This window comes from Podarcis muralis, chromosome 2 (genome assembly GCF_964188315.1).
Source record: "Podarcis muralis chromosome 2, rPodMur119.hap1.1, whole genome shotgun sequence".
Taxonomy (NCBI): domain Eukaryota; kingdom Metazoa; phylum Chordata; class Lepidosauria; order Squamata; family Lacertidae; genus Podarcis; species Podarcis muralis.
In genome coordinates, this window is record NC_135656.1 from 21,698,068 (window position 1) to 21,711,931 (window position 13,864).

At 40.2% G+C, this 13,864-nt stretch overlaps 1 protein-coding gene across 2 annotated transcripts in view; it reads left to right on the forward strand.

Moving 5' to 3' along the window:
- Positions 1–8,222, forward strand: part of SARNP (SAP domain containing ribonucleoprotein) — a 56,651-nt gene extending 48,429 nt beyond the window's left edge. For both annotated transcript variants that reach the window (XM_028712274.2, XM_028712282.2), the window contains 2 exons: positions 4,936–5,025; positions 7,092–8,222. In XM_028712274.2, coding sequence (XP_028568107.2) covers positions 4,936–5,025; positions 7,092–7,133 — 132 coding nt within the window. In that variant the 3' untranslated portion in view covers positions 7,134–8,222. The remainder of the gene's footprint in view (positions 1–4,935; positions 5,026–7,091) is intronic.
- Positions 8,223–13,864: the final 5,642 nt, after the last annotated feature.

Consider the following 13,864-nt stretch of genomic DNA (forward strand, 5'->3'; position numbering starts at 1 on the left):
CCCCCACTTCACATACACAAATGCCCATGTGCATATTTGAGCGTGCCCCAGGGCTCTAGCAGAGCTTGATAGATGCTGAGATAGCAGTGTTTTGATAGAGGTAATTTTCCTCAGATGGGTTTCAGCACCCCATGAATCAAAACCTGTCAGAGAGGAGCTAAAGATGGAGCGAAGTTTATTGTAAGCGTGTTTGCATCTGACACTGGTGTGCTAGGGGGTCAAGTGAGTGAGATCATTAGAACCGTGTTGATTTAGTGGAATTGTTACACACTTTCCCTTCAGGCAATGAGTGGGGGGGGGGGTGCAGTGATTATAGGGAGTTACTGGAAAAATAAATAAAAACCTCAGTTCCCTACAGTCTCTTACATACTCCACAACATCCGTTCATCCATTTAAAGTTGCTGTTTGGCTGTTCCCTGCCCCACCCCCTGGTCAAATTGCCTTTAGGGCACAGAGATACTGACTTGCTTACTATCAATGATTTAAGTAAGGAATGTAGTTTTTCCATGGTTAGCTGAACCAGCTGCATTGGAATATGCATAAATTGCAGGCTGCAGTTACTACTAAGAACTTTCGCTGTCTTCACTAACTGGAAGATGGGAAGATGGATGCAGCAGAAGACACTGTGCCCTGCTATGTTTTGATATTATGAGGGCGTAATCAAGCCATATATTTTGCAGGTAAAATCCACATTGCACTAATCCACAGGGTTGTTTTACATGCAGGTTAATCTCAGGCAATAGTAGTGCATAACATATGAGTGGCTATGCATATATCTTTTTTTATTTACATAGGTAAGGAAGCCACTGCACATATCATCTGACCAATTCTTGTGCCCTTAGGGGAAAAAATGACATCTTTGCTGCTGTTCACAAACATTAATGCACAGTTTAAAATAACCCTCGGGAATACCATTAAGTGCTGGCTATATTTTTATGCTGTTCCAAATGTCCTGTTTTACCCAGCATTATCTTATTTTTGGCATGTTCATTTTTCATATGAGATTTGTAAATTTATATGCTAACACTCAAAAGAAGAAAAAATATTGAAAACAGAAAAACGCATCTTGAAGTAGCATATTTATATAAGGTAACTGCACAGTGATGAGCGTGGATGTTACTGGTTCTCTGGTTTCGTCAGCTGATAGTACAATTTAGATATTTAAGCTTCACAACAGCTGTACTATAAAAAGTTGGTATTCTGTCTTTGTTAAACCAATCTTTCAAGGTGTTTACAATCCATTGGGGGGGGGGGCAAATCTCAGGAACTCATGCATTTCTAGTACCTCTGTGTGTATGGCATGCAAGAAGGTACAACAGCTCAGAATTCACACCCATCTCTCTGTGCTACATATGAGGAATACTCATCTTGAAAGACCTACATTGGCTCCCAGTACGTTTCCGAGCACAATTCAAAGTGTTGGTGCTGACCTTTAAAGCCCTAAACGGCCTCGGTCCAGTATATCTGAAGGAGTGTCTCCTCCCCCATCGTTCTGCCCGGACACTGAGGTCCAGCTCCGAGGGCCTTCTGGCGGTTCCCTCACTGCGAGAGGCCAAGTTACAGGGAACCAGGCAGAGGGCCTTCTTGGTAGTGGCGCCCGCCCTGTGGAACGCCCTCCCATCAGATGTCAAAGCGATAAACATCTACCTGACATTCAGAAGACATCTGAAGGCAGCCCTGTTCAGGGAAGTTTTTAATATGTGACATTTTAGTGTATCTTTCATCTTTGTTGGAAGCCGCCCAGAGTGGCTGGGGAAACCCAGCCAGATGGGCGGGGTACAAATAATAAATTATTATTATTATTATTATTATTATTATTATTATTATTATTATTATTATTATTATTATCAGCCTCCTTTTGTTAGCTATACCAAATATTGTGTATCTGGGCTCATCAGGATCACTTGACAATTTGGGTTTGTGAAGGTCATGTAATAACATTTAATATAAAATAATTGTATCATATTTATAATGACCTTCAGTTGTCAGGAAAAGGTTTAGTAGATGTGTTGGAGTGGAAAATTCATTGTGAAAAGTATTCTGTGGCCAGAGAAATGGCAAACCTGCAAAGTTAGACAGTGACTGTTACGAAGTGTTACAAATGCGCAGAAAGCGTATCTGCATGCTGTTATGGTGACAACTGCCCCTGAGAAACTTCTGCATTTTTAATTAAACATTTCAGTTGTTCCTGTTGCCACAACAGATGAAGTTGTCATAATTAATAAAGCTGAGCCTGGTTGCTATGGTGTCATTGATGTAAGGGATTGACATAATGAAGGCAGTCCCACCACTCGCTGAGGAGGTGTTGAGCGCAACTACTGTGACAAAAGTTGCCTGCTGCACCAGTGATGTCATTGGGCTTGCTTTGCGAATTGATTGATCTTTTGTTTCGCATTTGTTTTAACAGTGCTGCTTGTCATGGCTTGACCGATTAATATCAATTAATCAAAGCTGAACAGATCATCATTATTTGTACAGATGCAATGTGGAGGAAAGGGAGGAGGCTTTATATAGTCATAGGAAGAGTTCTATCCTGGGTTTTTTTATTCTCACAAGTCAAGTCATTTTAATACAATCCAGCTTGAAAGCAAGGTTCAAAGTGCTTAATGGATGTGGGAAGCTGTGCATTCAGCTAGGAGTTCATAGAGACCAGCAATGCAGTGAAAGGTTTTAGCTTGTTTCATTTCTCATTTCCACCATTCTGCTGATTCTTGCATCCTCAAGCATGATGGTTGTGAAAGCCTATCATTACTCCAATGCCTCTCATGGCCAGCACTGCTGGATAATCAAATAGGGCAGAGGGGAGGTTGTAAATGTGTTGTGTGAGCAGGTGAGGAGAATTACAGGAATAGAGGAAGGTAATTGGACAGTCTTTTGCTGCTGAAAATAGCACAAGAGAACTCCCATGGCAAATGGATGAGGTGGAGGTTCTTAAAAGGTAATGATGGCTTGATTATTACTGTAGACCAAGGCCACCAGCATGGTTAAAGGTTAAAAGAGTAAAAAAGCCTCAGGCTTATGGAAAATCAACAGAAGAGATCTGAAGTACCTGCATAAGCCAACATTTATTTCATAATTGAAATGGAATTTATAAAGATAAGCTCAGTGCCGTACAGGCCAACTTAATGAAAATGTTTCCATTAGAATGGGAGAAAAATGAATTATAAGATGACCTTTTAAGAAAGGGGGAAATTAAAATGGTGGAGAAGATGCATTTTATATATGTAGCTAGCTTTTATATTTTGTATACTGCAAAATACCATATATGTTCTTAAGTCTTGTGCAGTAGTACCTAAAGAATGAGTATCTGCCATGTGTTCGGATCACTTAATCAAATCACCTTCTATTCACATTAACAAGATAACAATATCCTAAAGCAGATTTAACAAGCTGCCTCAGTGATGTCTGTGAACTACTATAATGAGAACAGCCTTAAATTGCATGTTGTGTTTTCTTAATGTTCTGTAGATCCGAACTATGTTAGATAGCAGATTCTGGGTTTTCTGCCCTTCAGCCTGTGTGTAACAATTCCACTATATCAACACTGTTCTAATGATCTCACTCACTTGACTCCCTAACACACCAGTGTCAGATGCAAAAAAATGCTTGAATACTCCGGATTATCTATATCTACATACAGAACACTAAACCATGGTTTATTTAACACCAAGTCAATGATCCCCAGAAACCTGAGCAAAGAATTGGGCTCATGTGCTTTCCTTTCCTTTGCACAAGGGGTTATTGAGCTGATTTGTTCAACTGAACATTATGTGCAAACTGGAATCTCTGGTAAGTTCATTACCCCAAGCCAAGATTCTTTGAAAGCAAAACTAAACTCATATCTTACACACATTTAACTTGTATGCATTCAGCTTTATGCACTTGGCAAAAAAAGTAAGGAAAAAATGGGAGGAAAGGGGTGGGTGTCTGAGAAAAGAGACTTTGACAACCCCTCCCGCCATTGTGTTTTGACTATACAGTTTGACTATACAGCAGCCCCCTGTAAGCTGCTGGCTTACTGTACAGCAGAAACAGGAGTGGGGAGGGGAGAACATGAGCTTTGCTCAGAGTTGTGGAGGCTCACTCATGTAAGCACTGAACCATGGTTTAGCGTAATCCGTGAAGCAAAAATACTGTGACTTGATTCACACATCATGGTAAGCCAAACTGGCTTACTGGGGTCACTCAAACATGTGACTGCTTAGTTCCTCCTGTCTTTTATACCGCCAACCTGCACTGAGCTAAGCCAGGGTTTGGCTTAACATGCCATTATAATGTAGGCTTACTATTAAGCTCTCCGCTTGCTAACCACGTGCTATATCTAAGATTTGTCCTTTGAAGTTTTTCAAATAAACAAACAAATATGGCTAGGAAAGAGAAACAGAGAGAGCTAGCACATAAAGTGTTGCATAGTGGTTTTCAAGGTGGAAAAGTACATTTGAAGCTATTCCAGGTGCCAGTCCCAGTTTATAATGACTAAGATTTACACAGTCAGTGTCACAACAGCGGAAGTGCAGTGATGAGCATCAGGAGAGAGGAATAAAGAAGAGAAGTATCTGAAGTAAGAGTATATGCTCCCTGAAAAATTATTTACACGGCTGTTTTAGTTCTGTATGTACTACATAATAAGGATATGTCATAGAAGCACAATCTTTGGGCAAGCCTGAGACTAGAAAATTAAAATATATGGACATCTAGCTTGTTCAGAGACCTGGCCTCCTGTTCCATGAACTTCATAAAGACACATATTCTCCATTCAGAGAAGGGTTTCAACTGTTATCGGAATAACAGTTAGTTCTGAAAACTATGTTCTTCTGTAAATTCCCTTCCAGCAAATGGTTCTATGAGACTAAGAAAGAAGCAGAATCACCAACTAGAATGATTTTATTGGGTGATACAGACAACTTAACACTTTCTCCCTTCTTTTTTGTATAGACGGAAGATGATGAAAAGCTTAAAAAAAGAAAGGAGAGGTTTGGTATCGTAACAAGCTCGGCTGGGGCAGCAACCACAGAAGATGCAGAGGTAACTTGTCAAACCAAAGCTGATAAGGGGCATGTTCTATTATTATAATGGTGTGGGTAGAAGCTGAGGACAATTTGTGATGAATTGTGAAATAATGCCAAACACTCCACAAGATGGCACTGTGTCTCTTTTATCCTGTTCTCTGCCCCCACCCCCATGGTCCCACTAAACTATCCTAGGTGGTCATATAATACTTCAGATACTCCATCAATGGGCGACCTCAGAAATTGCTTCTTTTCCACTTCAAAGATAATACATCAGGTCATTACTGTGCTTTGCGCGGGGAGGGAGGTATTTTCGGGGGGGGGGAATAATCTATATTGCTTCAGATTTTTCTATCACTATCTTGATGAGAAAGAGGAGGCTATAAGCTTATAGTTGCTAACTTTATCCTCATAACAACCCCTACGAATTGTCCAAGACCACCCAGTTAGTTGGAACTGGGAGTTAGTTGGAACTGGAATCTGGGTCATCAGGTCCAAACCCAGCTTTCTATCCATTGCAGTGGTAGCATGGTGATTTTCAATTTGATGTGAAACAAATACCATGCTGGGTGTATGGAACATTATCTACCTGCCTCTTTATACCACTAAAAAAAAAACTGCCTACTGAAATCAATGGCAAGGAGAATGGTCTAAATAAACGTCCAACAAAAGCGAGATTTTGATGTTGTAGATTTTAGAAGCTTGAACCCCACACTTGGCTTCTTTATTTTTGCACCATGCTGTAAGTTTATTCACCTCATGAAAATATCACAGAAGGGTACTAAAGGAATCCAATGTTGTTTTATAATAGCGGTTTGTTTGTTTGTTTGTTTGTTTGTTTGTTTGTTTGTTTGTTTGTTTGTTTGTTTTGTACAATAACAATTTCATTTTATACTAAATTTGTTAGTCTTTAAGGTGCCACAAGACCCACTGATTCTGCTGCAAGCGACTGACATAGCCTATGTCTCTGTATAAAATTATTATTTTTCCTGTTGAAACCTAGGGGTTTCCCCCAGACATTTCATAGTCATTCTAACACTTCAGTAGTGCTTTCCTCATGTCACATTTTGCAAATTCTTTGTGGCAAGAATCTGTCGTCTTATGTGTCTTATGATCCCTTCTTTGAACTATTTGCCTAATTTTAATCCTCCTACTCTAGCATGACAATTCTTTGTTTCTGTAAATCCATATTCATGCTAATTGTGATTGGTATTGAGCCATAATGCCCATCACAAGGGGTCCTATTTTGCCTATGGAATGGAAGCAGTATATCCTCCTCCTTTGAGGAATCCTGAATATTCTATGCAGGAAGTTTATTTTCTTTGACATCTTGTGTGGGGTTCAGATATGGTTTGGTGCTTTTTGTTTTTGCCAGATGCCATGCAAGCATTGCGCTACAAAATGAAGTAGCAGCTGTAGAATGATCCCCCTGTTCACTTTGAGCGAAGGGGGTGGCTGGGCTCTGGTCTGAGGGATTCCATGCTTTTCCGTTAGGTCACTTAGAGAGTGTGCCTGAAACAAAAAGGTCTTTTTCTAGTATTGTATATGCTGAATGGCACCTTTCCCCTGGAGATTCTTGATTAGGACTTCTGCTACCCCCTAGGCTATTTATCCTGGTAAAAATTAAGATTTATATGCCCCTGGTGTATTAACTTGGAGGCATATCTCAGAGACGCATGAGTATATTTAATGCATTTGACTGTGTCCCTCTCGCCTTCCTCATGAATAGAAGAGTGTTAACCCTTTGGCCTTTTACATTTCCCACCTCCCCATTGCCTGGAAGGCTTTCCAGGCCTGTAAAGTGGTCATTGTTCCAAGCATAGCTCTCTTGTATAACCCAGCAAGATGAAGCAACCACCAGGCCACTGTATCTCATGCTTTTACAGCTTAATTTCTGACTCTGGTTGGAGGCCCTGTTGCAGTTGCAGTGCCCCTTGTGAAATTTGATATGAAAAATGCTTTCTTAAACCAATACTGTGACACTTCTTATAGACTTTCTACCTTTCCTTCTGCCAAAACACATGCTCAGCATTGCCATTCCCCTTGTTCTTGATTTTCTCTCTCTTTAATCCCTATTTGCAGGCAAAGAAGAGAAAAAGAGCAGAACGTTTTGGCATCGTCTGATGATCCTTCCTCTTAGCCTTTACTTGTTTGGGATGTATCTTTTATACATTCTTGTTCTTCGTCCCTAATGAGGAATATAATTTTCTCCCCCACACAAATCTTGGCTTTGTATTTTAAAACGAGCTCTTCATTTGGGCTTTCCCCTCACCCCTCCCTGGCAGACTTGTAAAAGAAACAAATTTCAGAGCCTAGAATAAAAGTGTTCTGTTTGTGTATGTAACAATTTGAATTCTCTGGCAAATTCTCTCATTAGCCACTTGTAACCAAACTATGCCTCCAACTCGCTTCCTCTCTGTACAGATGAAAGCAGCTGCACAAAATAAAGGGATTTGGAAAATATGAGGAATATTAATATTTTTGTCACATTATTGAACTCCAGTTGAAGTAGTACGTAAATCCAGAGCTGTCTGAACCTTCCCTGTAATTTTACAAAGCCGTTCATTGTCTCTTTATTTCAATTCTCACATTGCCCATGGCTCAGAAATAGTCTTCCTCTTCTGTGTCTACTGTTTAGTAAAATAACTCAAAAGGTTCATCTGTCTCACCTGACTGACCCCAATCTGAAACTGTTTTTATACTTAAAAGTATTTATCTCCTTGGGTTCTGCTAAAAGTTCTCTAACATTAGGTCTTAGGAAGTCATATGATGTCAGCCTTACATCTATATGAGTCATATATTATTGTCAGCTGAAGCATTGGTCCTTTTTTTAATGCCTTGTGCAGCTATTATGTATTCTAAATGATGTTTTTAACCCATATAATGGGATGAATTGTATCAGACTGTGACTGGCTGCAGTATAGAGCATCCCGGGATGCGGAAAGTGAAAAACTTTACCATGAGTTTCTGAAAGTTCATTTACTGCAAATGCTGATAATTTCCTTCTCTGAAAGTAGCATCAAAAAGCTCTAAGATTATAGCTGTGGAAAGAATTGTTGTAAAATGTAATGTTCAAGTTCAGTGTTTTTACACTACTTTCATTTCCCAGGCGGATTTTCAAATTGCACTGTTTTTTGTTTCTCTTTTGAGTCAAAATGCTTCTAGTTGCAATTTAATAAAGATAACAAATTGGAGAAAGCCTCTGTCCTATCACATTGTTGCATCTCATTTTCTTCCAGATAACTTATTCATGCTTGTTTCAGAAGTGCAGGGCTATCTCACCAAAAATATACCTCTGTCCAAGTGATTCCATCTTTATTCCTGTTTTATTTCATATAGCCAAACCCCCTTTTTACAGGTATATTTCATATTTTATATAGGGAAGAAGTTACTAGACTTTTTCTATGTACTAAAGGTATCCTTTCCTGTTTGTGTCTGGATTTATATACTGTTATTGATTTGGCTTTTGGAATGAATGTTGTTCCATTTGTGCTCCGAGTATGTGTGTTGGGGGGGGATGTTTTAACCTAATTTTTCATTCAAAGGTGAATGGCTTTTTTTTGTATCCAACACACAACTCCTTTCTTTTGTGTATAATACAGATTAAAGAATGCATTTAAAAGCCATTAGCTGACTCTTGTTGATTTTATACTGAATTCATTAAATGTTGTGTGTTTTATTTGTGCTTTTCCAGTGTGCTTGTGCTGTCATTATCCATGCTATCTCTGAGCAATTTTCTAATGATCTGGTCCTGAGGTCGTATGGTATCAGTTCAACACCCTAATTTCTCAAAATGAATATTGTGATTTTATTTTATATGTTTAATTTTGTAATATGTGTTTTCTACTCATAAACTTTTGGCAGTTTGATTACTTGGTTGAAATGTTTTGCAGCTTATGATGAAACCAGAACTGCATTGCATTCCTGGTTTCATAACAAAACTGCTTCTTTACGGCAATACTTGTATCTTGCTCTTTGAGAGATCAGAGCATAACTGAATGTACCTTTTGTGTTTACATCTACTGGCATGCAAGTTTACAAAACTGCAGCTAAGGGAACATGTAATGGTCTTGCTTAATTAGTTCTCAGTGTGGAGTTTTAACTGTAGAAAATGCATAATTCTGATTATTCGTTTTCAATACTACACTGAGTTTCAGTTAATCATAGGATTTTTCTCATATATTCTGGTTATTTCTGTTTATCCAACTTGCACCAAATGAAAGAAGAGAGAAGGGGTGCACAAGTTCTCCCCTTCTGAAAGCAGTACTATAGCAACCAAGGTCACATCATTTGGGGTTTTTCTAAAATATGTATACATATCGCTAAGAAATTATATGTTTAAGTTTATGAAACAGCTTGTAGTTATTAGCCATAATAATAAATTTTGTTGATGTTTAGGGTGCCACGAGATTCTTAGGTTTTGCTGCAAGAAACTAACATGGCTACCCATCTGGAAATAGTTACTAGTTAAGTTCCTAAAGAAAGGTGCAGATAATATTTATATAATTGTACAGTCTTATCTAGCAAAGCTTAATTGTTGTGGTTGGGACGGATCTTGTCCTTGCTATATAGTTTGCAGAGAAATAAATCTCAAAGAGGCATTTATCTTTGTGCATCCACCTTCATATTTATTCTTAGCTCAACAAAAACAAAACTAGGGCCCGGAGTGATCACATCTTATTTTTTCTTTTTCACATTAATTCATTCAAATAATTACTCCCTCCTAGTTCTGTACTCAATTGCTAATTCCCACTCCACACAAGGGTGCTTTAAGGAGGGGTGCTATTGACTCTTAACTATTCATTAACCACTCTGGTGGTAGAGTATAAAAGGACAGTTACGGCATTAATCTACATTAATTAATTTTGGGTGTGCACTTCTAATAATTTGTCTAAGGGACATACACCAGTTTTGAAGCAAAGAAGGCAATGGCTCCGATTCTCACACTGAATTGGCTTTGGTGTGCAGTATTCATATTGTCTGCTTTGTGTTTCACAGAAGTATTAAAATGCCTGTAAATCATGGCAGCAGCTGCTAGAAAACAAACATCCTGTTTTGGTGAGGTATCGCCAAATGGAAATCTAGTTGCCTACATTAACTCAAACACTTGTGTAGATAGAATCCAAGAAATATTCAACCTGGAGCAAATTCTGGTAACTGCTGCAATCTTGCCACGCATTTAAGGATAGTGTTGCTATTGTAACAGTTCATTATTCCGTAGGTTTCATTCTTGCTCATTAAAAACAAGTAGGAAAGTTAAGGCCTGGGCATTAAATGCAGGCTTCTCTGTCCAGCCCTTGGGACTCTCTGCAATCTGCACCCTATTTTCCAATGCGACACCCATCAGTGGTCTTAATGCATACCCTCTTCAACTGTTCTTGCCTGGCAGGAAGTTATTCTTGAACTGACTATGCACCCTTACTTGCCTGAATACATGGGGGTGTAGAAACCTCTGACTTTTGCATGGCTGGAATGTAGTCTACTGTACAAAGGGAAGAGCTGTTTCCCTTGCTGTGCCCATCTTATTTGCCCCTGGCTCTGTCCATAAATAGTGTGCTGCCTCGAGAAGGTTGCTCAGGAAGGATTGTGGCCCTTGGGCTGCGAAAGCTTCTCCACTCTGCTGATTTAAAGAGTTTTTGTCCCACTCTCCAGCCAAAAATAGCTCCCAGAGCAGTTTATGAATATCAATATTAAGACAGTCCCAGGGCTGATGCTTACAATCTGAAAGAATGTAAAAGGAAAATTGGGAGAGAGAAGGAAAAAAGCAAACTCATGCACTAGTTCTTTAGTTACACAGTTCTTATAACAACCAGCTGGAACAGAAAACAGTACAAGGAGATGATGAGCCAAAAATTACTTATCTCTCAGCTGGGCCAATTTAATGGCTCTGCTTCCAACCTCTTCCTCTGTCTACTGTGTTCCATCTTTGGACGGAATTGCATTTGTCAGGTGGCAGTTGATGGAGGGAAGAACCTAATAGCTGCTTCTAATCCAGTGGTTAGGATTATTATTGGCCTACAACTCCCATGATCCCTAGCTAGCAGGACCAGTGGTCCGGGATGATGGGAATTGTAGTCTCAAAACAGCTGGAGGGCCGACTTTGAGGAAGCCTGTGCTAACATTTGTTAATTCTGCTGTAACTGCTGCTTCTAAATCAGTGGAGGCAATTTTACTGTTTCTCCATTACAGGACATAGATGAATGAATATACAAGCATCTTTTTCTATCCCTTTATTATACTGAACCAAAGGCCCATTGGTGGCAGTTGTTTTCTTTAATTGAGAACGAAATGGGAGGTATTCAGCTAAGTTTTACTCAGAGTAGAGCAATAGTAAAAAGGTAAAGGGACCCCTGACCATTAGGTCCAGTCGTGACCGACTCTGGGGCTGCGGCGCTCATCTCGCTTTACTGGCTGAGGGAGCCGGCGTACAGCTTCCGGGTCATGTGGCCAGCATGACTAAGCCACTTCTGGCAAACCAGAGCAGCTCACGGAAACACCGTTTACCTTCCCGCCTATTTATCTACTTGCACTTTGACGTGCTTTCAAACTGCTAGGTTGGCAGGAGCAGGGACCGAGCAACTGGAGCTCACCCCATCATGGGGATTCAAACCGCCAACCTTCTGATCAGCAAGTCCTAGGCTCTGTGGTTTAACCCACAGCGCCACCCGCGTCCCAATAGTCATGTTCATTAATTTCAAAGTTAGGTCCATTAATTTCAGTGGATCTACTCTGAGTAAAATTGAGTTGAAACAGAACAGCTGCAGTCCAGGTTAACTACTGGAAATAAAAGATAAATGTAAATATGCACAGAAAACATGACTAGCTGATTTAAAGGATGGTTTGATATCTTATTATGGGTCCATCTACACTTTGCCCATGCCCCCCATTTCAGTGCTTTAAATAAAAAATACTTTTTGGAATACGTTGCTTATCAGTCATATCTACTGTCCTATAATAATAGTATAGTCATAACTCCTGTTCCCCACCTCCTTTACTTACCTAGCCACCTTCTGTACCCGTCAAGGGTAACTGTCCCTCCGTATTTATTCTCCCTGCCTTTGGGAGAAGGGTTTTATTAGAGAGGACACTATCTTTTCGAGGGTATGCATTGCCCCTTCTTCAGCAAAGGGGTGGGTGGGGGGTTAAATCATTCTAATCAAACTGTGTTTAAAACACTACCTAATTTATTTTTCCTCTCTAAGCTGGGGGCTGCTCGTGACTAATTTGAGCTGAATAGGCAGATAGAAAAAGCATCAGGCATACAATGAGCGGCAGAAAGTGTGGGAAAACTAGCGAAAGAAAGGGATGGCCGAGCCTTGCAGCGTGAGAGCTAAGGAAGGCCGTGTAGCACCCAAATTCAGCATGAAGTCACTTTTCAACAGTAGACGCTTGGGCTCTAAATGCAAGTAGGACTATAGGTCAGGGAGGGGGGAAATGGAAATTTGTGTTAAGTTTGCACAATGTAAACGGGAGAAGGGATCTTGTGTGTGTGTGCGTGCGTGCATCCCTTCACAAAGAAATACAAACACATGTTCTTCCCAATTGCAATGTCCTCTTCTCCCCAGTGGCCTCTTCCCCCTGAGCCCTCTGTGGGTGGGTTTGAAAATCTTTCTCCTGTTTAAATTCAGGAAAATAAGAAAACAAAGGGAGAGGGGGAGCCTGGAAGTGTGTGCCAGTGAGGAGTTAATAAAGAGAAATGTGTCGTCCTCCCTGCCCCCAGTCCCGCTGCTCTTTTAAATATTTATAGAGACACAGCGAAATTTTATTTCTAGAGGCGGGGAAATCAAGTGACCTCTCACCTGAAGCTCTGACCTCTTGAAACTCAGATTATTTCCCCTCTGCCAGGGGAGGAGTTAGAGAGGATTGGTCAGTTTCATGCCAGCTGTGAGATGAACTGCTTCCCTCATTTCTCTTTAATGTCAGCCACTTTCCACATTGCCTCTACTGATCCCAAGAAGCAGAATGGTTGCTTTAGTTTAAAATGGTCTGGTTATTTCCACATCAAATTTCTCCTGGAATAGGCACTAGTCTTGTTAATTACACCATGCTCGCATCTCTACCGATGCATTTAACAAATTGGGGTAAATACTATAAGTACTCTATAGAAGCAATGTCGTTTGGTTTTACTACACCTGGTACCATATCATTTAAGGCGTCCAGAAGATGCATTATGTGATCTATCCGTGATAGAAAGGCCTTTGGTTTGGGGTAGCTGACACATACAAGTTTTCTGGGTATCAATATCAAATTCTATCCTTTTCCCTGGACCACGGTTTGCCAGGCAACTGAGTTACCCTGTAATATGTCACAATCAATGTTAATGGATCATATCTTCTCTAATATCTATACTTCCAGATGTTTTCCTTCCAGGGTTCAGGGGTGCTCCTTCTATTGCTTCATTTGTTTCGATACCCCGCTCCTGGATTTATTCCTCGGATAGTAACTGGATCTCTGTTGTGTTTGGTCCCCGCTCCTGGATTTATTCCTCAGATATTAACTGGATCTCTGTTGTGTTTGGTCCCACTTTGCTTTCCTCTTCGTTTGTGGGGCAAGTTTGTTGGGGCCGGTTGTGGATGTTGTTGGAATCAATTTATACAGTTTCTGCCACTGTTTTTTTCTAACACAATGGTGGGGTAAATAGTGTTTTTGTATTATCACTTATTAACAAGGTGATAAGGGGATGTCTTCCACAAATGTGTGTTAGCTTTGGGAATGAATATTAGACAACGGAGGAAAATATCCAGCGCTCTGCAAGAATTAAGGCAGAGTTCATAAGTGTGCTGGATATGACCATATATGTTACTTTTGAGAGTTGGAAGGGATCCTGTGGGCCAACTAGTCCAACCCCATGCATT